This window comes from Gigantopelta aegis, chromosome 3, assembly GCF_016097555.1.
Source record: "Gigantopelta aegis isolate Gae_Host chromosome 3, Gae_host_genome, whole genome shotgun sequence".
In the NCBI taxonomy this organism is placed as follows: domain Eukaryota; kingdom Metazoa; phylum Mollusca; class Gastropoda; order Neomphalida; family Peltospiridae; genus Gigantopelta; species Gigantopelta aegis.
The window spans coordinates 34,869,814-34,896,793 of NC_054701.1; the positions used below are offsets into that span (position 1 = coordinate 34,869,814).

A 26,980-nucleotide genomic window follows, 5' to 3' on the forward strand; every position below is an offset into this window, starting at 1 on the left:
CAGGCTGTTGAAACAAGAAGCGTTCCAGCGCTCAATCAGTTCCAATGGCCGCATACATCCCAGTACAAAACTTCATTTTGCTGACAAAAACAACGAAATGAAGGACCCCCAAGCCTAGCACACGAAAGCACGTGCAGTGTGCACACGCGAAACAAACATGTCTTACCGCGTGGAGCTCCAGACTGGGAATCTATTCGCAAGACAACTGATCAGTCTTTGATTTTGTGTAAAACCAATTACGATTTGTGTGAGATGTTTTCTAAGTCAGTTTGTGTGAGATGTTTTCTAAGTCAGTCTGTGCAGTGTTTGATGTTTAATCTGAGCTTGACATGTTTCACTCACACTGGTATAGTAAGCTGGCTTTGTATACCAGTGTAGCAAACATAGCAATACATACACATTTTACATTTCAAACTTGCAACATGAGTCTGTTGAGCTGGTTGAATAAATCGGTCGAAAACTATAGTTTTTTTACCATCACCGTCAAGAGGACATGAACTCGAGATCCCATCTTCATATATCGATGCCGCAAATAAAGCCATATCTACACGTAAATCACGGAAATGAAAACGCGAGTACAATTTATTTGATAACGAACATACAGCTAAGATTGGAAAATATGCTCTTGAACATGGCGTGGCAAAATGCAGTCGTCAATTTTCAAAAGAACTGAATAAACCAGTCAGCGAATCGACAGTTCGAAGTATCAGAGACAGACATAAGCGTCGTATGCTAAACGCCAGATGGAATATTTTATCTACAGAGAGAGATATTAAAGTAACAGAAACAACTTTGCCCCCCAAAAAAACATGGGTCGACCACTGCTATTGGATGATGTTGATAAAACAATCCAGATTTATCTGAAGGCCATCCGTGAGGCTGGGGGTGTTGTCAACACTTCTATAACAATAGCAGGTGCCAAGGGACTGCTGACAGAAAACGGTGGTTCAATATCTTTAACGAAGAGCTGGGCAGCTTCCCTCTTACATTGGATGGGGTTTTCAGAACGCAAAGCAACAACAAGTGCAAGAACTTTACCACAGAACTTTGAATCTATCAAAAGTGAATTTCTAGACAGAATTTCTACAAACATAAATCAGTACGACATTCCAGATGAACTAATAATAAACTTTGACCAGACTGGCTTGAAGTTTGTGCCGTGTGGTGAGTGGACCATCGACCAGAAGGGATCAAAGCGTATTGAAATTGCTGGACTAAGCGATAAACGCATGATAACGGCTGTTGTTGCTTCGACACTGAGTGGGGACATGCTCCCAGTGCAGTTGAATTACGATGGGAAGACAGATCGTTGCCACCCCCAGGGTGCAAAATTCTCTACTGACTGGAATATCACACACTCAAAAAACCACTGGTCAACCAACGCAACAATGGATGAATACACTGACAAGATTATTATACCATATGTGAATCACGTTAAGAAGGAACAAAAACTACCCAAACGTCAGAAATCACTGGTCATACTCGATATGTTTAAATGTCATCAAAACCGAGCCTTTCAAGACAAGTTAAAGAAAGCTCATATCAACCTGGTCTTTGTTCCGCCTAACTGCACCGATGCCCTGCAGCCACAAGACGTATGTGTGAACAAACCACTTAAGGACGCCCTGAAGTCCGAGTTCACCACATTGTATTCAAAGCAGCTTTCCCTGGCTATGAAAGACGGAGATGGTGTAACAAACATCAAGATCGACATGCGTACTTTGGCAATAAAACCAATTCATGCAAGGTGGATTATGAAAGTTATGGCAGAATTGAAAACACGCCAGGAAATGTTGAAATCTGCATTTATCCACCCTGAAATCATTGATGCAGTGCGGGCGATCCACAGTGATAATTAACCGTTACAGTACTGATAAACATCCGAGCAGTACATGGTTATCTGTAATGTTTATTTATTATTATGTGCGTAACTGTGCAGTTTGTGATTAACAATTAAGGACAGACATTGACAAAAACAATATACAAAATTTTAAAATTTTAAAATATTTCATTATATTCTACAAACAGTGAAATTCACACAATAACTTTTTTTAAATTCTAACTTGTTGTCTTAACTATACTATTCTCTTGTCGTATCCGGTGGACTGCGCATAACAGGAAATAAAATGTTTCGGTAAATTGTCAGCGTGTTATGGTTTTTATAATAAATATTTGAGATAGAATTTGTTGATGTTTTCAAATATTTTCAAGGATTTATATTTTCGATGCTGACTACTTACCCTCGAAACCCACGAAAATAAAAATCCTCAAAAATTTCTGGTTATACGGTATACAAAATAAAAACCATTTCCCACAAACAGCTGAAAATGGGAATTGAACTGTAGTAATAGTATATAATATATAATAATATAACTGAAACAAGAGAAAATATACAATAAATTCGATTTTCTGCTATTTCAAGTCAATAGAATTAGTATATTGACAGATTTCTGCAACATCCCCTCTACCCCAAAGTTGTTATCTAGAATTTTTCTGTTTTCTCTAGTAACAGTACTTAACATACAATGGCTTAGTTGACCGAATTTTGAACACTATTCAGGTGATTGTTGATTATTTTATGAACATCGTATTATCTTTCAAAATTCATGTTACAAGTAAATTGAACATTGTCATTTCTAGAAAAAAAGGCATTCAACCAGGAATCAAAACAAATCCAAACCCACCAAATAACTTATACCATACATTTATTTAAAATTTACTTCAATTTACCTTAGTTTTTTTTTACAGCTTTCATTAGACATTAACAGAACTTACTTTCTTCTTTGTTGGTGCTAGACTTGTGTCCTCTGCTGTGATAGGACCCGTGGACTGCACCGACGACTGCGCTTCAGTCTCTGTAGACACCACAGACTGAGAAAAATTAGGGAGCGAGGCTGCAGAAGACTGCGAAATGTCCTGAACCGATTCCACGGCACACGTGGAAGAGACCCCACTCAAGTTCTCAAACCCTGAATCTGCACTGGTTTCATCACAAGCTAGTTTTACAAAGTTTTCTGACTGCGAATCAGGCACGTTAATACTGTCAGCACTATGGACACATGAAGTGGCATCACTTGTTTCATCACCCTCACCTTCCCCGGTGCTCGACACACAGAACAGGCTATCATCACACTGGACGTTAGTCCTTTCGTCTTCAATATGCGACACAGAATCACAAACATTGGCATTTTCCACAGTGGCGGAACACAGTTCTATATTATTGGATGAACAAACATTATCTTGTACAGAAGTGTCTTTAGTTATGCTGCCACACGAAACTTCATCGTCATTCGACTTGATGACCTCCGACGGCACACAACTTTCAGACACCTCATTTGATCCACTGTTCCCGGCACCCTTCAGTGTAAGTGAAGAGTCTACAGTTCCCGAAGACACACACGTCTCGTTATCGGCAGCAGGGTCACTTTTACTCTGCTCCACGTCGCAGGCAGTGTTCTGGGAATCACACAGCAGCTCATCATCAGCAATGCACTCTGTGGAGTCTGACACCAGTGGCTTGCTTTCCATGTCCACACTGTCACTTCGACACTCGGTCATTACAGCATCAGATTCGCCATTTTTTTGTAAACAAGACTCACAATCACTGCCCGTGCCGTCAGTCTTGTCCTTGGTGGTCACATTGCCAGCTCGAGAGCACTTGTCCTCAGAATGATCGGGCTCAGTTTTCATTATGCTGTTGTTATCGGCCTCCTGTTTGTCCAGAACATCCATAGCACTAGACTTCTTGATGGGAGATTCTTTCATGTCACATTCGCTGTCCATGCTAACACTATGCTCAGTAGATGATTGAATAAGAGACTCGGACGCATCGCTTTCAATGTCTGTCGAGTCTCGATGACCACTAGAGTGGCGGAACTTTTTGGACAAGTAGATATTCTGAAATGAGAAATAAATTTATAATTTGTAGATATTCAGAAATTAGAAAAGAAATTATGATCACCAAGAACCAATTTTAAAAAGTGAGCTCAGGGTTAAAATCACCTTCAATGCATAAGCACATTATGCACTTCAGGTGATCTTAAATGCATAAGCACGTTATGCACTTAGCGATAAGATTGCTTCGTAAAACAGGGCCCTGAACTCTTATTAACTAATGTTTTTTAAACAATTCAGTCCACTTCCGCACACACACACACACACACACACCCCCGCCACCTACTCACCCCAAAAAATAAATGGAATTAAAAATAAAAAATGAATAGCTTACATGTTCAGAGAAATCTGCTGGTATAATAGGGGTGAGAGGCATGAAACCATTCTTGTTCTGTAGGTCTTGAAGGTCAGCTACCAATGGGACGCTATCGGCTGAAGTCGAGTCACCTGACTGGACCGATGACATTATGGACGGAGTGGAGGTAGCTGGCTGGTCTAACGATAGTGACTCGCGAGCAAGACGACGCTTCTTCAAAGGTGTAATGATATCTGAGAAAATACAAACATTCCCAAGTACATCATTTACTTAAGCTTTAGAAAGGAACATTTTCCAGCAAAGAATATATTTGGACCTAATAATTGATGAGTATTCTGTATATTGTTCCTGACTTACCACTAGATGGAATATATTTTGACATAATAGATGATGAGTATTCTGCATATTGTCGATGACTTACCACTAGATGGAATATATTTTGACATAATAGTTGATGAGTATTGTGCATATTGTCCATGACTTACCACTAGATGGAATATATTTGGACCTAATAATTGATGAGTATTCTGTATATTGTCCATGACTTACCACTAGATGGAATATATTTGGACCTAATAATTGATGAATATTCTGTATATTGTCCATGACTTACCACTAGATGGAATATATTTTGACATAATAGTTGATGAGTATTGTGCATATTTGTCCATGACTAGATGGAATATATTTGGACCTAATAATTGACGAGTATTCTGCATAATATCCATGACTTACCACTAGACGGAATATATTTTGACATAATAGTTGATGAGTATTGTGTTTACTGTCCATGACTTACCACTAGATGGAATATATTTTGACATAATAGTTGATGAGTATTGTGTTTACTGTCCATGACTTACCACAAGACGGAATATATTTTGACATAATAGTTGACAAGTATTGTGTTTACTGTCCATGACTTACCACTAGATGGAATATATTTTGACATAATAGTTGACGAGTATTGTTTACTGTCCATGACATACCACTAGATGGAATATATTTTGACATAATAGTTGATGAGTATTGTGTTTACTGTCCATGACATACCACTAGATAGAATATATTTTGACATAATAGTTGATGAGTATTGTGTTTACTGGTCATAACTTACCACTAGATGGAATATATTTTGACATAATAGTTGATAGAGTATTGTGCATATTGTCCATGACTTACCACTAGATGGTTTATATTTGGACATAATAGTTGATTAGTATTGTGAGTCCATGACTTACCACTAGGTGGGGATGAGCCTGGGCTGTACAGATGAGGATTTGGACTGGCACCCCCAGACATGGGTGAAGCATTGTCACTCTCACTAACCGTGGGACCAGTTTCAAACATAGCCTGACGCAACCATCGCTGTAAGACAACAAAACAACATACATGAATTGCATTACTTATTTTAATTCTTAAGACTCTGAACATCACAAAATTAAAACCCTGAAACATGCTTGACACATCCATCTCTGTAGACAACAACACAACACACATGAATTACATTATTTTATTTTAATTCTTAAATCTCTGAACATCACAAAATTAAAATCCTAAAACATGCATTTGAAAATCTCCTTTATCAAGTACAGACAAAAATTCTACAACGTTTTGCTATATGCAAAATCTTTACAGTCACAATGTTCTAAAAAAAAACCATACAATAGAACATACATTTCTAAGCACTTAGTAATCCAAATATAATAAAGTTACAATTGTCTGGCAGTCTATTTAAACTTTAAGTACTGCAGTGAACATTTTGTTCAGTATCGCAAATCTATGGAACTTTCAGAGATCACTACAGAATTTTAGCTGTTAATCAATTTTCACTTGACTAGAAATATCACTAATCAAAATTTTTAAAACAAAATGTTCCCTGTACTGACAAGAATTTCATGGATATTTTAATGAAACTGGATAAGATCTTAGACCATTACAATATTCAGAACAGGAAAGAAAGAAATAAAGTAACTGAATTGTGCCGTGCAAATATTATAGGTCTTGAACAAAAACTTAAAAGACAGTGCAACTCACCTTTTTGGCAGACCCGCTACCATGTTCAATAGTTGCTTTCTGTGCAGGCTGGTGTGCTATGGATGGATTGGAACACCCAGCACTCTGACTGTTTCTCCGGGGCAGGTGCTCCATGGCGTTCCGGGGACTTGGCAGACATGTGACAAACACCGTCTCGTCAACTTTCACCTCCAGAGGTTCAGATTTGCAATTTGGTGCTGGCTTCAGATCGGATATCTTTTCACTCTTCCATTCATTAAATAAATGCTGTGATAGAAAAAGTGTAAAGATTTGACTACAAATAGCATGGTCAACTTTCAGAATTTCAAGATGTAAGGTATAAAATTATTTCAAACAAGAATCCTTTTGAAAAAAATATTAGCTCAATAAAATTAACTTAATGGTTTAATAATAAAATTTATTAGTAAATTAGTTGAACAATTATCAACACCCTCAAATAACTGATATTCTGACATGGTTGTCAAACCAAAACAGGCACTGAACAAAAAGCCTTTTCAATTCAAAATTCCCACTAGTTGTTACAGAAAACTATCCATATCATGCTTCCATTTGCAAAACAAAACAGGAAAATAATGTGTAGTAAACTTATCCCATTTGAATGACAAGTAATGTGATTTAGTGACACCAGTACATGCAGCATAATATGGGACAATATAGGTGATCTGCAGAATCATGAAGGTCAATTAATGTTTTGTGGATCTGTAACCTACTTTCTTGGTCTTTAAGAACTTGAAGCCTCCACTTGCTTCAATAACCTCGGCGGACATGGGGAGAGGAGCGGACGTGGGTAGAGGAGTGCACGGAGTCGATGCGTTCGAGTTGCTGCTCTCGTCGACAGAGCCAGCCGATGAGATCTCCAGAACACTGGTGCTGTTGATTCTTGACCTCCTGCAGAAGTCAACAGAAAAATAACTAGTAACCACAGATACATGAAGACATTCAGTAAACTTTAAAAACAAAGTAACTTGAAAATAACAGATACAATTAAAAAAATAAAAATGAGAGGGAATTTCAATTTTTGCCCAAATGTAAAATATAACACACAAGCGTTCTGAGCAGGGGTGAGGAAAAGCCCTTTTTCCCCGGTCTGGGACCGATCCTCGATCTCTGAGACCGAATTTTTTTTTTTTAAATGCGCGTTTGCTGGTCCCACTTTTGTCATTCTTGTCGGTCCAAAGCACTTGTCCATTTCTATTATTGGAACAAATTCCTATCGGTCAAGTGGACCGGCCGGCCCAGACATCGGTATCTCATGCATGATTTAAAATAATAAATAACTAGTGGTGAATATGGCTGGTGTTTCAGACGTTTGTGATTTTAAAATCTGCCAAAGTATATCGCCAGTCATTGAAGTCGGACCTACAGTAGTGTCAATTGACTGCCACTAGGCTAGACATTTGTCAAAGTCGCTGAGCCGGTCAAGAGATTACACGGACACTAACGATAGCACCATTCTTGGACCCAGAATTTGCAACTGGTTACAATCAACACCTGTCAACACCTGTGTATGGAGCTCTGTCGGGTCGAGTGTCCTAGTCCGAAGCAAGAGGCTTTTGTGCAATACAAATAATCTCTAAATTTATTTATGGTTGACTGTTCAATGTAGTGTATCCAATAATTATAAAGGATTTTAAAATTAACAAACGGTTTCCACCTTTTTTTTTAACAAGTGGGAGTAAGCAGAACAGCTACATATACTGTTATCTCAAGAGCCAGTAGAGGTCAAATTTCATCCAATCAGTGATGACGTTATTACTCTCTTTGTCTAAACATGTGCTAGCTCAGGCTGTCAAACGCTTCACCGGTGCCATCTTTTATTAATTTTCAGGATACAGTACTGAATACTCGTACTTTTTATACATATATGAGAAATAAAATTCATAACTTTTATTCTTTTTTTTATATTATTTATTCTATTACCGTATTTGACCGGAAATAAGCCCAGGGGGCCAAGACAACTCATTGTGAGCTTAGCATGGGGTGGGCTTGTTCCCAGACAAGGGGCCAGTTTTGTTGAGAAAAAAAAAAAATAATAATAAAATAAAATAAAATAAATAATAATAATTAAATAAATTAGGAAGAAAACAAAAAACGTTCAGTAGCACCTATTAAATAATTAATTAGTGTTCCATTTGTTATTAATAAATAATAATTGTTTATTAATTAAATTGGGTTTTTTTACTAGTATCTAATTATCTGAAACACACCTTCCATGTTACAATTACTTACCAGTTCTGTTTATTTACATCCAAAATTTAATGCTGAGAAGACTTAAAACAACAGCAATTGACAAAGTCAATAGCATATACACACGTTTCTGACACAGGCAGCCAGCTTACACTACAAAGAATTGCCAATCTAGGTCATTGTTCTTAGCCAATCAGAATACGGTATTTGCCTAATTAGCATTAACTGCAGACCCAGTGTGGTGGTAAAAATAGACATTGGTTTTAGTTCAGACTTGGGCTTGTGTACTTCAAAGAAATACTGCAGGCATGAAATTGAAAACAATGTTATACACTGTTACTGTTAGACTGTAATGTTATACACTGTTACTGTTAGACTGCTAAATCTCACTGGTGGTAAAATATTGTGTTACATTTGTGTTTAATTATCTGCAGGAGGTATGACCTTTTAAAATGAACTTTGAGCAAACTTGCACTTTCATGTTATTTATAAGGTGACAAAGTTGGGGGTGGGCTTATTTACAAATGAGGGCCTAATTTCTTAAATGCTATCAAAATGGAGGGGGGCTTATTCAAAGACATGGGCTAATTTCCGGTCAAATACGGTATGTAAAATATATACAATTTGTGGGGGTTTTCACTGATCATATGTGATTAATTTTTTTTCTTCATGTTTATCGTTTCGCGTTCATGATTCAAGATAAAACTATACAAATATCACTCTGATTTTAAAAAAAACTATTTAGCAAATATCGTTTTTTAAATGTTTTTTTTTTTTAATTCCCTTCCAAGTGATGACTTCAAGTGGGACCAATTGACAATTTTATTTTTCCCCACCCCTGGTTCTGAGTACTACTAAAGCAATACACGAAGGCTACTGTAGCCCAACACATAAATATTTCAGCTCAATATTTTAAGATGGACGGACAGACGGACAGACACACAGGACAGAGAATACCTATAGTCCACTCCAGTTGGACCAGCAGTGGACTAATAAATAACACTAACACTATATCTATATTGCGCATATCGAAAAGCATCTTACCGTTTCCCATGTTTTCGACTTTTCTTTCTGCAAACAAATATAAAAAAATTATTACAATAAATTTTTCTATGTAAATATGTATAGTTTATTTCAAAAAATACTTTTAGAATATGCCAATTACAAATTTATTTAACCTTCTGACTACAGCAGTTTTGTACACGGAGACCCTGTATGAGTGGTCCCTATCATAGTCATATAGTTATAGTCATGTGACTGGGACAGGAAGGAATGTACAGTAGAAGAATCTTAGGCCATCCCATTGGCTGTTGGGATGTTCGAACCAGACTACTATCCTTAGAGGAATACGCACTAGTTTGAGGACAGGTGATGTTGAAAAGAAAATACATACTTAACAACAGGAAACAGTTTAGTTAAAAGAATGGCTGTTTTTGATTTTGCTTTTTCAATGGAAAAGTAAAGTTTGTTTTTTATTTAACGACACCACAAGAGCACATTGATTTTTTATCTTATCATCGGCTATTGGACGTCAAACATTTGGTCATTCTGACAGTTTTTTTAGAGGAAATCCGCTGTCGCCACATAGGCTACTCTTTTACAACAGGCAACAAGGAATCTTTTATTTGCGCTTCCCACAGGCAGGATAACACAAACCATGGCCTTTGTTGAACCAGTTATGGATCACTGGTCGGTATAGGTGGTTTACACCTACCCACTGAGCCTTGCGGAGCACTCACTCGGGGTTTGGAGTCGGTATCTGGATTAAAAATCCCATGCCTCGACTGGGATCCGAACCCAGTACCTACCAGCCTGTAGACCGATGGCCTAACCACGACGCCACCGAGGCCTGTCAATGGAAAATAACTTGGAATTTCGAGTTCAAAAAGTGATTTTCGGAAAGTATTTTCGCTTGACAACAACAGTGGCACATTGCGGTCATTTTCAGGGATTGATAGCCGATTCTGACAGCTAATTTTATAATATGATCGTTTTACCAACAATGAAAATCACCAAATATTGGGACATGAATCAGTTTATTTTTTGTAAAAAATTCTGGTAAAAAAAAACCCCACACAGTCATTAGGAATAATGGACATAAATACTAGTTATGTTGCCACAAATTCCCATAAGTAAATGTGACTTTTTGCCTAATTTTAGCATTAATTGATCAAAAATATAAAAATTTGAAAAACCCACAAAAATAATACTTACCTATTCAAATATGAACTTTATTTTATGTATTTATAAAAAAAATAAGGGAATATATATAAGTACAAATTATAAACTTGTACCCATTCAATTAAAATATGTTAACATTCACAACCGAACATAACAGAAAAACATTAAATACTTAATATACCGAATAGTTCATAGTTCAGCTAGTCTAATATTAATTACCACCATCATCATAATCATCATCAAAACGTTTGTAGCTTTCTCTAAAGTTATGTTCCAAAATGACCTATAATTTGGGAAAACATTCCAAAGCACCACATTAGTGTTCTACCATGCAATATATGTATACATATTTTACTTTAAAGCTTCCTTACATTACATACCCTCTATAAACCTTTATTGGAGGAACTTCTGGTTTGAGCTCCACTTTAATATCCACTGAACTGGTTACAGGTGGTTGGTCAGGTGCTGGATTTTCAGTCTAACAAACAAAATATTTATTTATTTATATATTATGTATTATTTGTTTTAACACAGCTGTAAAGGGGCCATTCAAAAAGATCTTTAACATGTTTAAAATACCAGAAATGTACCAAATTTGCATCCTCACAATCATGTGTAAGCACCATCCTTAGTTTGTAACAACTGTAAAACAGAAACAGCCAATATAGCCTTTATTAAATAATTTTTTTACGATGTACTTACATTTGCATGCCTAGAATATAAATATGTTTATTCAATACATTTTAGATGATAATCTTTGTTATTTTGTGCTGGGAGAGAGGGATCAAGAGTGAGAAAGTTTTGTTGTTGTTGTGGGGTTTTTTTTGTGTGTTTTTTTTATCCCAGTGCCCCCCTTTCCTTTCTCTCCTTTGAATTCCATCTCATTTCTTCCCGATCTGGCAACTCCTCCTATCTTTCAACTTCTTTCGCTGTCCACCTCCACATCCCAGTCCTTGTCTCTCCAACTGCAACAGGTGCTAGTCTCTTGTGGCTATCTGTGCCACACACCTGTTCCCCATCAGCTTTTAGCTGTGGGCTTAGTCTGACCACTTCGGGGAGTGTTCAGTACTGTATTTTCCCATGTATTATGCGCACCGGTGTATAATGCGCACCCCCCACTTTGTACGTTCATTCCAAGAAAAAAAACAGGAACCACAATATACTGTGCACCGTTTTTTTAAACCACAAAATCGACAGTGAATGCAAGATGTACCGTTTTCCCCCCCGTCACCAAAATTAACGAAAAGCGAAAGAAGCGGTATATTCAAGAAACCAAGAAACAAAACTTAAGTTAGGTATTTGAGTACATAGACCTACATGTCACATTAAACAAAGGCTAGTACTTGCGTACTTACATGTCACAGACTCACACGTGCATAAATCAAAACAGTTATATACCCCATACACTGTAAATGACTAATAAACATATGAAAACTAAAATATAGCATATTACATTTCGTTCACGTGGCTAACGTAAATGCGCGAGATTTCTAAATTTATAATAGTGTGGTATATTTCCGGTTTGCCGGAAATGGCCGAATTAAATCTCATGGAAATTAAAAATATTTACGGTCCAGTTTTGTAATTTTTGTGCACTTTTTGGCGAGGTATGGATACTTTTGTAGATTTATTTTGCATTTATTACAACCATCACAAGTGAAAAGCGATTTTTAAGAGGGTTTTCGCATTTCGTTGTAATGAACATTGTCAATAACCTGTAAAGTACCGTAAACTACTGATCGGCGATTTTTCATGGGTGATCGCTGGACATTTTTAAAATATATTTTTTCTATTGCTATGTATAGTGCACACCCCCATTTTTAACCTGTATTTTCTGGAAAAAAAGTGCGCATAATACACGGGAAAATACAGTAGTTACTTCTGGCATTGTTAAGAGGCACTTGTAGCCACCTACTATGCACCCCTACTACCGGCGGTCGTTAGTTAGTGCCGTGGGTAGGACCAGCTTTATTAGCGGCAGAGGACGAGGATGCCAGGTGGGTGCAGGGATATACACAGAGACTGCACCCATGGAGGAAGTTGAGACAGGTAAGCGATGGTGTGGACGCTCAGAAGACAGAGGAAATTGACAGAAAGGGTCGAAACAGATTGAAATCGTGGGAGAAATTGGAAAGTTTTTTATATTAAGATAATGAGAATGATAGGCAGAGGGTGATAGATGAGAAAGATGAATGAATGTGTGAGCCAGCTTTGACGGGATTTGAACAATTGTCATCAGCTTGATTGTCCAGCAGCTTATCCACTAGACCACGGAGAGAGTGAGAAAGTTAAGGAAGGGAGAAGCAAGGGAGCAGAGGGAAGGAGGGAATATAGATACAGGTACAAAGGGTTAAAATTTGCTATTAACCTTTTGTTTGACGAGGCAGTAATGTTATATGAATGTAGATAATAAATGTGGGTGACTACATTTTTACCACCGTCCACTTTAAAAGAATGTATCTTTTATTTGTGTTATAAATTTAATCATAAGATAAGTTCTGAACATTCTCAACCTTTTTGTTGTGTTCACTCACCTGTAATTTAGACAATTCCAGAGAGAAACTCTCATCAAACACAAGGATTTATTTGCCTATACCTCTAGTAGTCCATTCACACACTTTTACATAATCGTGGCTGTAATATCCAGGTAAAAAAATAACAATCACCTTTCGTGGTTTGTCTTCGACATTTTCTTTCACCTCAGGTGTCTCAGGGTCTTTATCGTCACTCTTGGGAGCCTCACTTTTACTGTCGTCGCTCTTTGAGTCTGGATTCTTGCCATCCTGACTTTTCCTCTGAACACCAATCCTGGCCAAAGCCTCTTTACGACGCTCTTCTCGCTTCTCCAGTTTTTCAAAGGCTTTCAGGATAGCTTCCATCTTTCTTTCCTCACGGGTCTAAATTACATTAGAAACACAAACAACTTAAAGCAAATGATTATACGTATATCAGGTGCCATTTACTGATCTGCACGATTGATAGATCGATCTTCTGCACCAACAGTGGAACCATCATTAGTGTAACCATCAGTAGATTATGCAAGCATCTATCAATCGTGCAAGTATAGGATTGATCGATCAATAATGATCAATTGTTAGCATAGCCATCGATAAATCACCTAAGCATTGATCAATGCCACTGCACAATCTACCGATAGCTAAATGAACAATAATCGATAATGCAGACCAGTTGATGGTACCAGACACATATACCATTAAGTTTTCAACCCACCACCATTTTCAGAATTATGACTTGCAGAAGGCTGCATAATTCAGAAGAAAGTAAAGTTTGTTTTATTTAACGACGCCACTAGAGCACATTGATTTTTAATCTTATCATCGGCTATTGGACGTCAAACATATGGTCATTCTGACACTGTTTTTTTTAGAGGAAACCCGCTGTCGCCACATAGGCTACTCTTCTTTACGACAGGCAGCAAGGGATCTTTTATTTGCGCTTCCCACAGGCAGGATAGCACAAACCATGGCCTTTGTTGAACCAGTTATGGATCACTGGTCGGTGCAAGTGGTTTACACCTACCCATTGAGCCTTGCGGAGCACTCACTCAGGGTTTGGAGTCGGTATCTGGATTAAAAATCCCATGCCTCGACTGGGATCCGAACCCAGTACCTACCAGCCTGTAGACCGATGGCCTGCCACGACGCCACCGAGGCCGGTTAATTCAGAAGAAGAAAAATACTGACTTAAATTTTATGAAATAATTCAGTAATGTCCATACATTAAATATATTTACGAAACAGAGATAAATATAATTTAATGGTTAGACATCTTAAATACAAGAAGCTATTTATGTTGACCATATCCACACTTTGTACTTTACCTTCTTGTGGGCCTTTTCCGCTGATTCAGCATCATCTTCAGTTTGGGAGTTAGCTTGGCTTTCTGTGTTAGCACCAGATGGCAACGGTTCGAATTTTGGAATCACCAACGGCTCTTTAGGGGAAATTACTTCAACAGGTTCTTCCTTTGGTACAATCTTTTTCTGAACCTTTTAAGAAAGCAGGATAATATAATTGCTTAACATTCAAGAACTAAACAAACAACTACTCTTACTTTTTTTTAATACACAAATGCAAACTGTAATAAAACATTAGTAATAATGTAATAATAGAAGATTACATCTTGTGACAAGTAACTTAGTAAATATTTTCCCTCCTTCAGTTTTGTTTGTCACAAATGTTAAATTACTCTTACAAGCAAAATATATCAAAAGTTAATTTAAATATGAACACCAATAACGTGTCAATAAACCCTAACAAATGTGAAATACAGATGTCATGTATGTACATTATGTTCATATCAGAGAATCTCAGTTATACTTAAATTACACTTTAAATATTAAAAGTGTCGTTTTTGTTAGTTTGGTTTTTCATTTCATTCATTTCAACATCAGAACTGACACACAGTTAAATTACACATAAATATAATGGGGTCTGTGATAATTGATATAGTGTAATGGTGGTTGTCTACTTTCCTTGATTAACCATAGAGGTTCTGTCAGTTATGATGTTAAAATTAATGAAAGCGGACGGACACACACACACACGCACATGCACACAAAAACAACTTTTAAACTAGTAATGGCACTCACATTTATAATATTAAAAGACGCTCTTGTGTACACATGAGACTTGATGTCTGGTGACTGTTTAACTGGTGATGGCAGAATATTATTTGGACACAACGAATCATCGACTTTTGTCGGAACACTAGAACCACTGGATTTCCTCGAACGATCATCCGTGCTGTTTTTTCGCACTTTCTCCTCGGTACTACTACTCTTCCTTGTCCTACTAACCACTTCAACACTGTTCACAGTCTGTATTTCGGGAGTACTAGGAGTACTAGGTTTGTCTGTCAATTCATTAGCAACAGTACTTTTTTTTCCTGGAGTATTTGACACACTAGGTTTTCTTGTTTTCTTTTCCTTCACTGGCGATTTGGATGTTCTACAAACAGACACAGATACACAATATTGCTAAAAAAACAAAACAATGATGTCTAGGAATCACAGAATGGAGTACACATAGAAATGTACACCTGCCAATTGCCAAATTAGCCATTTGCTAATTTATTATACAAAGTGGCTACCACATTTATTATTTGGCTAATAAGTCTTTAAATTAGCCACTTTTAAATAATTTTAAAGGAAATACTCTACATGTGAAAAAGAAAGAAATGTTTTATTTAACAACACACTCAACACATTTTATTTATGGTTATATGGCGTCAGACATATGGTTAAGGACCACACAGATTTTGGAGGAAACCCGCTGTTGCCACTACATGGGCTACTCTTTCCTATTAGCAGCAAGGGATCTTTTATTTGCGCTTCTCACAGGCAGGATAGCACAAACCATGGCCTTTGTTGAACCAGTTATGGACCACTGGTCGGTGCAAGTGGTTTACACCTACCCATTGAGCCTTGTGGAGCACTCACTTGGGGTTTGGAGTCGGTATCTGGATTAAAAATCCCATGCCTCGACTGGGATCCGAACCCAGTACCTACCAGCCTGCAGACCGATGGCCTACCACAATGCCACCGAGGCTGGTCTTTACATGTGAAAACTGCCTAAAACAAATTTGTTTCTAGTGCTACATTTGAATAGAAAGGTTAAACAGGGTTCCTTTAACACAACAAAACATAGATCTGTCACATAACACTTCAAAAAATGAGAAGGGAAAAAAAAAAAAAAAAATCTCTCATAATTTCAAGACTAGAGATACAATTGACAATGATCTCCTGGCAATAATATTACTTACATGTTCTCAGCATTTTTCACTTTTTTCCAAAATTTTGAGACAGGACAGTTGTTTCGCAAACAAGCACATTCAACACAGAAGGAGCTGAAACAAAACACAAACAATTCATTTATTATGATAGCAAATATTATTCAAAAAGATCAGAAACATTTTTTTAAATACCAGTAATGGACCAAATTTGTTTTAATCACACACTCATACGTGTAAGCATAAATGGAAATTAAAAACTTACCAACTGATACACAAAGGACATTTAAGTGTTATGCTGTCTTCTTAACTTTAAAAACAGATGTGAAAATTTCTGCACACACACAAAATGAGGTTAGAAATAACACAACTGATGCCACAATTTTACTACAAAAATATTTCTCCAAGTAGCTCTGTAGTAAAAGAACTGAAATCTTTCTTTTTGTTGGCATTTTGCAATAAAAATGCTGCAAAAAGCAGCCAATTCTACTCACCACTCTTGATAATTGTAGTCAAAAGGGATGGTGATTTCTGTACCCTGGAGGATGTTAGTTTTGGCATGAAAGAAAAAACTGATGTTTCCTCTTTCCACCATATGATGCACCTGTAAAATTTGTGAAACTGAATGTTTATACTGCAGTCTTTTAAACAAACAGCAAAGAATCATCATATATTACATTCAGTAGTACATGTTATTTTAATAATTTAATTTTAATACAGTTGGGGAAAAAAAGCTTTAAGGCAATGGTTTAGTGTCTCCATTATATTCAATCAAGAATTTATTTTTGACTGCACAAACAAATGTGGTTAATAATGTGTCTTCCGTTTTCCAAACACGTACTTACAAAAGAAAAACACAAATGTAACAAGTTAAACCAAAAAGTATTGCCTATGAATTCCACTATTAAATCAATAAACTGCTATATGCCAAATCTCATTAACTTGTATCAATGTCTTTTTAATAAAGTTTTTTTGTTTAACGACACCACTAGAGCACACAACAAACCTCAGCATTGGGAGAACAAGATCTTCGGACAAAACGTGCATCACTGCCAAACGAGCTGGCATCAACAACAAGATCATAATTTTCATATTTTGAGTAAAACAGAACAAACGGATGCAACCTGCAACAAGAAAAAACACATGTGTAAAAACAACATACAAATTCAGTTTGGAATTCAGTTTGCACTAAGTCATGTAAAGTGCCACAAGAAGTCCAAGATTTTAGAATAGTAGTTTTCAAGACAAATATTTGCAGAAATAATAAGAATGCACATATAAATAAAAAAATTAGTTTTAAAAAAAGTCATTTTAACTTTTGTACGCACATAATTTTTATCAGTTGTCCTGGAAATGTGTACTTATATTGTTTAACAAAAGATTTATTGCAAACCAACATACCATTCTGACATATTAATGTTTTACAAATTTCAGAATAAACATTTTTTAGCTACCAAGATGGGTGTCTCAAGCAACAATGAGAAACACACTAGATATTTCTAAATAAAAAATGTGCATGTTTAATTAGTTCAAACTTTTATACTTATACTTTTTTTTTTATGAAGCAAAAATCATCAATATTGGATCCGAAGCTTCTCCTTTTCATAATATTTCAATGGATAACCAATGCAATTGTCAAAGGTTTTACAATACCTTTTAAAAAATAGATTTTCTTCAAAGTACTGTTGTCGTAGCAGAACTTTGCCTTTAAATTCTATCACAATTTGACCTGGGGAGATCTGGTCTGCAGCCAGCAGACCCTGTTAAAAAAAAAAAAAAGGTGTATTAATTTTATTCATAAATCAGTACATTTCATCCAAAAATGCATTTTCCAATTTATATCATATTTTAGAGCAGTTAATGGGTTTTAAAATTATACAAAATATTGTGTCACATTTACAGATATCCACTATTTACACCCATTATTACCAATCAGTGCTTTGGCAACCACTTTTTTTTTTAAAGTTTAACACTTTATATTTCAATATTTTTTTGATTTTCATGTTGGTGAAATTTAGGATCAAATTAGCTGTCACAATCTGTTATCAATTCCTGTAAGAATTTTCTAATTTAACAGAACCAGGATGATTGTGTTCCCATGCAAATAATTAAGGGCATACCACATACACATGTCCTCTAAATTGTAGCATAATGTGGAAACATAGTTTCGTCTATTCGGAACATGTATTTGATAATCGTATTCAGGACTATTTATATAATAAGATTTAATAGGTATGTAATAAAGTTTGTTACACAATGCTGTAAAATACAATCAAGTGCTTACTTTTCTATTCTTCTGGACATCAGCGATGTAACATAGCTGAACCCGCAGCCGTGCCACATCCATCTGGATGTCATTCTGAAACAAATAAAACAAGCATATTGAGAGTGTTGCTAAAGCGATGCATGTCCCCTACCAGGCCACAACTACAAAAACTAGGTAAATCGCCATGAAATTCAAACTTTATTTGTAACAGTAAATGATAAAGTTAGACACAAAATTTCAATTCAATATCTTGTGGCAAAAAAAAAACCCTGCAAAACAAATTTCCATATCTCCTACCCTCAAAGGACTGAACTGTCAAAAATGGGTAAATCGCCATTGAAGTCAAACCTGATCTGTAACAGTGCATGGCAAAGCTATACAAAAAATGGCAGCTCAATATTTTGAGACATTGTGAAAATAAGGTCTGGAAATCACTGATCACACAACAAAAAACTAAATCTAAGTAGTATATGCCAAGTGACTGAGAATTGTTTAAAACCAGTAATCAGAAAGAATGAACCACTTATTTTAAATCTCATGAACACAGCATTTGTTGTCAAGTACACAAATGATTACATACTACAAAAAATGAGTAAATGAGATATATATACAAACTAAACTCACATGGATTCCATTTATCTTTGTAGCAGATAAAATTTCTTTTAAATCAGCACTATAACGATTTTCCTTTGCTTCTTCATATCTATCCACCCATGGACTAGAGATAAAAAAACCCACACATATTATACACATTCAAAAAATTGGAAACCAAGTAAAAAGCGTGTAATTTTATTTTAAATATATATCCCACCCCTTTTTAAATTATCCCACCAATATTCTTGATTATATTATGTAGTTCTGCAATGCCAACACTATATTTAATTACATCTTTGCAAAAAGGTAGTTTTTCAGAAGACCCTATTGAGCACATACATTTTAGTCAAGTAGACAACAACACAACCAAAATGGGTTTTTCCCCCATCAATCAGCCATTTACAAATGTCAAAATTCATTAGTCTAAAATGAATCACTTGCTGATATCACTTTCACACTACCAAGAGCAGTCACTGAATTCAAATATATGTAAGTGCATTATACACTTGACATTTAGTTTTTTCAGCAAGATAAATATTTAAAACTAGTACCAGCTACGACTAATAAAATTGTCAAGACAAATAAGTGACAGTGTTTCTGCCAGAAAGTAATTTTTGGGTATGGTGCTATAAAATTGAATACAACCACAGTCAACAGGGAGTATAGGGGGCCTCCCCTAGAATGAAAATGGGTCAAGTTTAGGGTTAGGGTTAAGAAAATCATACAGTAATGATAAGAGTAATTAATTTTGTGAAAAAGTTAATTTAAAAAAAAAAAAAAAATTGGGTATGGCGCCATACCCGTTTTACCCTCTGGCAGAACCCTGAGTGAGTACCTCAAATTCACTTTTCAAATTAAAATATACCTGAATGAACAGTTCCACGGATCTTTTCGACTAACCATTGGAGACACAGACAGTGGCATATTCCTCTTTTTCTGAAATGGACAACACGGGTGTCAATATAAACAAACCTTTTTAGAGTACTCCTAAAGCAATACATGTCCCCTATTTGGTCCAACAAATTTTCATATCTCAAACATTCAAGGGCCATAACTGTGAAAAATAGGTAAATTGCCATGAAAGTTGAACATGATCATATATAAACTTTAATCTCAACATCTTCAGAAACTGAAAATCAAAAATGTCTGGAAAACAAATGTTCATTATCTCCAAAATTTAAGGGCCATAACTCTGTGAAAATTAATAAATTGCCATGAAAGTCAAATCTGTAATAGTATATGATAAAGCTATACACACAATTTCAGCTCAATAACTTGAGACACTGCAAAAATATCTGGAAAACTGTATGCGAGACAGACAGAAGGATGGAGATCAAACCTATAGTTCCCTCCAGTTGGAATTGGTAGGGGACCAATAACCTCATTATATAAATTAAAAAATCATTGTTGGTCATTCGTAAACATCGTGAGATGATCTTGCACAATTATGTTGCTGTTATTACCTCTGTCAAATTTTGCAGTTGGTTTGGTGAAAAGGAACTTTACAATACAAATATATATTGCCAGACTGATCTGGATGCCACGTTTCACAGTAAAATCAAATAATGCATTAAGTGCAATCATTTTAAAGTCTGATATGATTTTCTTAGATCTCAAAGAGCAAAAGCAGTGCAATCATTTTAAAGTCTGATATGATTTTCTTAGATCTCAAAGAGCAAAAGCATCATCTTTTTTAATAATCAATCAAAATAAAACTCACCCTAACTAATTTCACTGCTGTCTGAATGCTGCCCTGTGTCACCTGAAAATCATAAATTACGATTTAATTTTTTTCCAAAGAAATAAGCGGAAAATCCAACATGGCTAGCATTTAACATACTGAATAGTGAAAAGATTAAGCAGGACACAGACTTAATTAAAATCACTTTTTCCAGAACAGTATTAACCTCTAGAGCATATTACATATTTATTAACACTAGATTATAATGAATTTCAAAGGGTACATTTCGACCAAATTTCTACTTTGCTTTGCTAAATGGGCAATTCCACGAAAAACGGTACCTCTGGAGTGATTTTCCCCCCCCACTATTTATGCCTTTATTTTTCACATAAAGCTTTTTTGTTAATAATCAATAAACCATAAAATACTCAGGTTTTAATTCAAAACTGTGTCATATGACTTGGTGGCCATCTTTAATTTGTGCTATTTCCTCCTAAGAATAGAACCCAAATTGCACTGAAATATTTTTTCAAAAATGTCATTAAAATTGGATGAATATGATAAAGGTAAGTATTGCATTTTGTTTCCAAGATCTTAATAGTAATTCCCAAACAACACAAATTAATAAATTTGGAATAGATTTTTATGAATAAAAACTTATAGCATGACCTCGTTGCGTCAGTTACCTTTTGAAGCTTAATTTTAATATTGCCCTCCAACAGTGCTACCATATATTATATCTTTTTATATTCTCTTAGTGTGCCATTGTTACACAACATGGCAGCATAATAATTAAGTGAGCACACAAGAAGTTAAAATTTATTGGTAACTGACATAATTCCACAGTCATTGACGCAACATATTAACACATACATTATTTTCCATTGCTATATTTCTTCGAGGCATAATGTAAGATTGTGAAATGTGTTAATTCCCAAACTAGAGTGAGTGCGATAAAAAAATTAATGATAAGTTTTTGAATTTTCTTGACCTTTGCACTTGTAAGTTTTATAATTTCTTTATTATCACATCTGTGTAAAACTATAGAAAAAAAAAATAGTTTTTAAGAACTGCAAATACTGTCACTCCTTAGAAGTTAGTCTAAAGATGTCTATTTCACTAAAATAAAATAATCAGGACTCAGTTAACAGTTTTTAAATAGATACATGTATGTAGATGATAGCAGTTTCACAAGCATCAATGCATATACCCGTATCCTTCAAGATAATATTATATACAATGTATTGTATAGCTTTTGACATCAGATGCACATAGAATTTGTTTCATTAGATATATTATATTGCTTATGATGTCAGAGGCAGAAGTTGTTTCATTAGCTTAGATTGATAATGTAAACAGTATCTATAATGTTCAGTAATAATTACCAGTAACACAAATTTAAAATCAGTTTCATACATGTAGTGGCAAGTCACTTATTTTGTTATTTTTACATTTATTTATTATAAATAACTACACATTGGATGATTTCATACATAACCTTTCATAATTAACTCAGAAAAATAAACCAACATTACACCATACTGCTAGTGGTTTCCCATGAATTCTTGGCTCAATTTGTAAAGTACATGTACATAAACAGTTCAACAAAATAGCCAATCCTTTGTCACTGTGGAATTGCAACTCAAATTCAAAATGTGATTTCACGCAATTAACTGTTGGTCACCTGAAATGAATTTTGTAATGATATAATTCTTTTTTACCTGTAAATGAAGTTATTTGGTTGTAATATTTTATGGGCATGTAATTTAATTCAAGAATAATCTTCACATTTCAAAAGATAAATAAAATAATAATAATAATTTTTGGACATGTATTATGCAACTATGAGATTGCCCCTTTAATAGTTCTAAATAGCAAATGTCCTTTCATTTGATAAATTGGTTACTACTTCTGAAAATATCCCAAGTTGCTGATGTGTTTAGTAGAGTACCTCCCAAGACAGCAACCTAGAAAATTAACAAGAATCAAGCACATTTGAACGAAGACAGAAAGAGGTTGGAGAAGGAAAAGAACAGAGAATAGTGAAAAATGGAGCAAAATAAAGTGAAATCAAACGAAAACAAATGAGACAGGACAGCGTGCTGAGAATAAAAAGAAAGAATATGGGTTATTTACAATATCTGCCTTATTCCCATCGATTTTTTTACAAAAACATTTTGTTTGGTAATGTCATAAAAAAGTGAATGCAGTATATATACTTGTAAATTTCAAAAACATTTTTTTATTACACTTCCAATCAAGATGTACATATAAACTTAAGCTGTTGCATAGCTGCCAACATTTAAAAACGGGAAAGACTAATCATTTTCGCGTGAATTGTGACCCGTCGTATAAACCCTTTTGCTGTGTAAAATATCCAGATATTTGTTTATGAATTGTTTTATCGCTGGCCTCATCGATGTCCTGGTGTTTCTTCGTTTTGATGTGCCTTTGGCAATAATTTTTCCCGCCATGGGCAACAGAAAAATCAACACGACATAAAGTGCAAAATACACTAGTATTACTAACAGAACTGGCCTTCAAAACAGGCCACTCATTGCTGTAGTCCTGTTTATACTTCTGTACTACTTTTGGCTTTTTCTGAGCTTTGCACAGTTCATATGGCTCTGATCGTTCGCGTTTTTTCGACATCTTTACAAAATGGCGTCGTTTCACAAGCTACGTCTATACGTGGTGTGTGTGAAGAGTTGGAAAATTGTGAGAACCCGATATCCTAAAATGCAATTTCTTGCATTCTACAAGTGAATTTCATCATGACAAATGCATGTATTTGCATATTAAAATAATAATAATAATTTGCTTTGAGTAGGGATAGGGTTGGGAAATGGGGGATTAACCCACCACCCTGAACATGCCCCTATTGTTAGTTTTTTTTATTTCCCTTTTAAGATGTATGTATTTCTTACAATTTAGATGCACCATTTGCCAAAGACAAATGTTTTATTTTTAAAATATGTTCTTATTAGTTTTTATGATTTGCAAATGTTGCGCCAGTTACTTTTAGTGTTACGTCAGTTAGCCATTAATAAAAAAACTTAATAAAACAAATCCTTGTAGAAAACTTAAGTTCTCTTATTCTAGTGATCATAGATTACCTGTGCACTACACATTTCTATATATACCTGAAAACTTGATGCTTCAGATTCAAAGAATTTTGGCAAGTTCCAAGACATGTCAAATACAAGTTACTTTTTTTGTTGCGTCAGTTACCCACACTTCATTTGTGATTGTAGCTGCGCTGAGATTATATGCAATGAAATTTTCTTTTGACATGACTTTGTCACCATATATTTATTTCAATCAAAACCATTAAGAATTTTATTGAATACTTAAAAAAATAAAAAAATAATCAAGATGTTAATAAATGTCTGAATGTTGCGTCAGTTACCGTGGAATTGCCCAAATACATTTATGGGCATGTAAAGATTAATTATTTGGTGAAAATGTGTATCACATTTCAAAGGAATGAGGCAATTAAATTTTTTTAAACAAAGTTCGAAATGACAAATAACCTTCAAATACTATATTCACTGGAAACTTTAATTTGTAAATAAAGTATATACTATTTTGATAGATTGTAAATAAAATCCTCACCTTTGTCAATTTATTGACATCTTTTAAGTTTTCCTTTTCTTTTTTCGGCAGTTTCCGGCCATTCTTTACTCCAGATTTCCTTGGAGAGACTTTTTCCTTAGTTTTTGAAATTCGTCTCTGTTTTGGAGTTTTACCTTTGGTTGGGGATATGGATTTCCTGTTCAAAGATGCCAGGTGATTAGCAGCCTCATCTGGATCAGTGTCAGTAGCACTAGTGTCTGAAAATCAAATACAAGAAAACATACAATTTACACTTGGCCCTTGAATTTCACAGAGACAATCTGCAGTGTCAACACAAAAACAGCTGCTAAGTTGATCAGCGATAGCAGTTTTTAACCATTATTGGATCTTATTATTGGTACTAAAATGCTGTTGGAAAGTAATCTGAAATGCAAGGGCTGGGTATCTCTATCAATACAGAGAAACTTTGTTTCTTCTCGGTCTAGTGAAAAATAGTACAACTGGCAGTCACATTAAAATTTAAGATGACAAATGAGTTTTATTTTACAAATAATCAATATTTATTTATTTATTTATTTATTTGTAATCAGTAATTTTTGTTAATACTACAATAATTATATTTAATGTATTTAAAAAAATTAAAATGTAGTTCACTCTATATATATGAGATGAAAAAACATTCTGATCTTACCTATTTCTTCTCGTTTCTTTCTCTGGATGAACTTCGCTCTCTCCACATCAACTGGTTTAGATTCACAGAGCTCACAATAATAATTATCTGGTATATTATTACGGTCGATGCCCATGCAGTCAATATGCTGCCACACACTGCAAAATTAATTTCAGTAACAAATTTAACTATGCTCTTAAGGATGGCATTGATGATATTAGAAACCCTTAGCCTAAGAAAAGGTTGAAAAATATGAAAATATGGACATAAATCTGCAAAGAATTATCCACTAACAAAGTTTTGTAACTATCTGTTCAACTTTTCAACAGCCATGTCTGAAAACGTTTTATTTTGAACTGATCAAAAATTGGGCATTAAATAGGAAAAATAAGATATGTTTTATTCAAACTGGGTGAAATGAACCAGTGATTGCTTAACACATTATTTTATTTTATAAATAAACCACAACCACTTTTTATTGCTACTGTATTACTGAAATAAGCACTTATAACGTGTTTTTGCATGTATTTGATATGGTTTTGTCACAAGTAACTGGTCTCCACCCTATCACATTTGCTTATCATCCAACACATCAACCAGACTAGCATTATTTTTTAAATTGGAAAAAATTAAATACTTAATTCAGAAAGAAAAAAGAAAGAAATGTTTTATTTAACGACGCACTCAACACATTTTATTTACGGTTATATGGCATCAGACATATGGTTAAGGACCACAAAGATTGAGAGAGTAAACTCGCTGTCGCCACTTCATGGGCTACTCTTTTCGATTAACAGCAAGGGATCTTTTATATGCACCATCCCACAGACAGGGTACTTAATTTAGTTAACATTTACAAAATGCATACCTGCACTTGTCACAGCATATCATGTACCCATCATCATGCAGGTACCCACAGATACATCGTGTAATGCTGTCATCAACAATTTCTTCCTTGGCGGAAAGCAGTTCATCCATTGCCGGAACAAACTCCACCTCCACATGTCCATTGACCTTCGGAACGGGGGACCGAGGTGGTGATGGAGGCGGAGGAGCACCATAATTATGATCCTGTAAGTTATAACAAATAAAAAATTAAAAATTCTCTCTTTCTGGCAATGCCAATAAGGAAACTGATGCACAAGTTTCTAAAAACTAAGAATGAAAGACTTTTGAGGAAGCTCATCACCACTTTGCTGAGACTAGCTTAGTTCTTCTTAGCATGTGATTTAAACAAAAATTAAAAACTAGATTAGGATTAAATAAGTCTTCACCAGGAAAGGCGAGTGATCACTTATGCTCCCCTCCATACTCACCTGTAAAGTTTTAGGAGAGGAGCAAACTGATTGCCTTGTGATAAAGTATTTAATGAATTTTATTTGAAACTTTATGCGAGTGCTTGCCAGGCAGAGTTTCAGAAGAGGTATGTTTAGGTTGCCTTTGCTCATGGAGAACACAGTATCAATGTTCAATATCTAAATCAGGGGACCAATTAATCATAAGTCTGCATGAATTAAGATTTAAAATTTGAAATGATCAGCAATGCTTACTTACAAAATCAGTTTACTTACAAAAGCAGGGCTAGCCCTGGGTGAGCTTAAAACAATTCGCCAAACTGTCTACTGAACTTCAAACATTGTAGAAATCAAGTTATTTTATATAAAATGTCAATTATTACATGAAATTATTTTGCCAAATTAAAATAAAATTTGCTAACTGCTTTCAAAATTCACAATTGGCGAATCTGGCTAGCCCTAAAAAGAATAATGGATATTGGTAACATTAAAAAGGCTTTATTGGGGAGAATTTATTGATAACACAAAGATG

At 35.1% G+C, this 26,980-nt stretch overlaps 1 protein-coding gene across 2 annotated transcripts in view; it reads right to left on the reverse strand.

Annotated features, from left to right (window-relative positions):
* Positions 1 to 26,980, reverse strand: part of LOC121367933 (inactive histone-lysine N-methyltransferase 2E-like) — a 50,686-nt gene that overhangs the window by 12,411 nt on the left and 11,295 nt on the right. For both annotated transcript variants that reach the window (XM_041492392.1, XM_041492391.1), the window contains exons 4-24: positions 26,022 to 26,224; positions 25,175 to 25,311; positions 24,523 to 24,740; positions 20,947 to 20,988; positions 20,092 to 20,162; positions 19,257 to 19,350; positions 18,651 to 18,725; positions 18,020 to 18,126; positions 17,373 to 17,490; positions 16,861 to 16,970; positions 16,400 to 16,483; positions 15,228 to 15,585; positions 14,457 to 14,624; positions 13,282 to 13,512; positions 10,996 to 11,093; positions 9,479 to 9,505; positions 6,958 to 7,135; positions 6,248 to 6,493; positions 5,452 to 5,578; positions 4,229 to 4,443; positions 2,776 to 3,897 (exon numbers count right to left, since the gene is read on the reverse strand). In XM_041492392.1, coding sequence (XP_041348326.1) covers positions 2,776 to 3,897; positions 4,229 to 4,443; positions 5,452 to 5,578; positions 6,248 to 6,493; positions 6,958 to 7,135; positions 9,479 to 9,505; positions 10,996 to 11,093; positions 13,282 to 13,512; positions 14,457 to 14,624; positions 15,228 to 15,585; positions 16,400 to 16,483; positions 16,861 to 16,970; positions 17,373 to 17,490; positions 18,020 to 18,126; positions 18,651 to 18,725; positions 19,257 to 19,350; positions 20,092 to 20,162; positions 20,947 to 20,988; positions 24,523 to 24,740; positions 25,175 to 25,311; positions 26,022 to 26,224 — 4,029 coding nt within the window. The remainder of the gene's footprint in view (positions 1 to 2,775; positions 3,898 to 4,228; positions 4,444 to 5,451; positions 5,579 to 6,247; positions 6,494 to 6,957; positions 7,136 to 9,478; positions 9,506 to 10,995; positions 11,094 to 13,281; positions 13,513 to 14,456; positions 14,625 to 15,227; positions 15,586 to 16,399; positions 16,484 to 16,860; positions 16,971 to 17,372; positions 17,491 to 18,019; positions 18,127 to 18,650; positions 18,726 to 19,256; positions 19,351 to 20,091; positions 20,163 to 20,946; positions 20,989 to 24,522; positions 24,741 to 25,174; positions 25,312 to 26,021; positions 26,225 to 26,980) is intronic.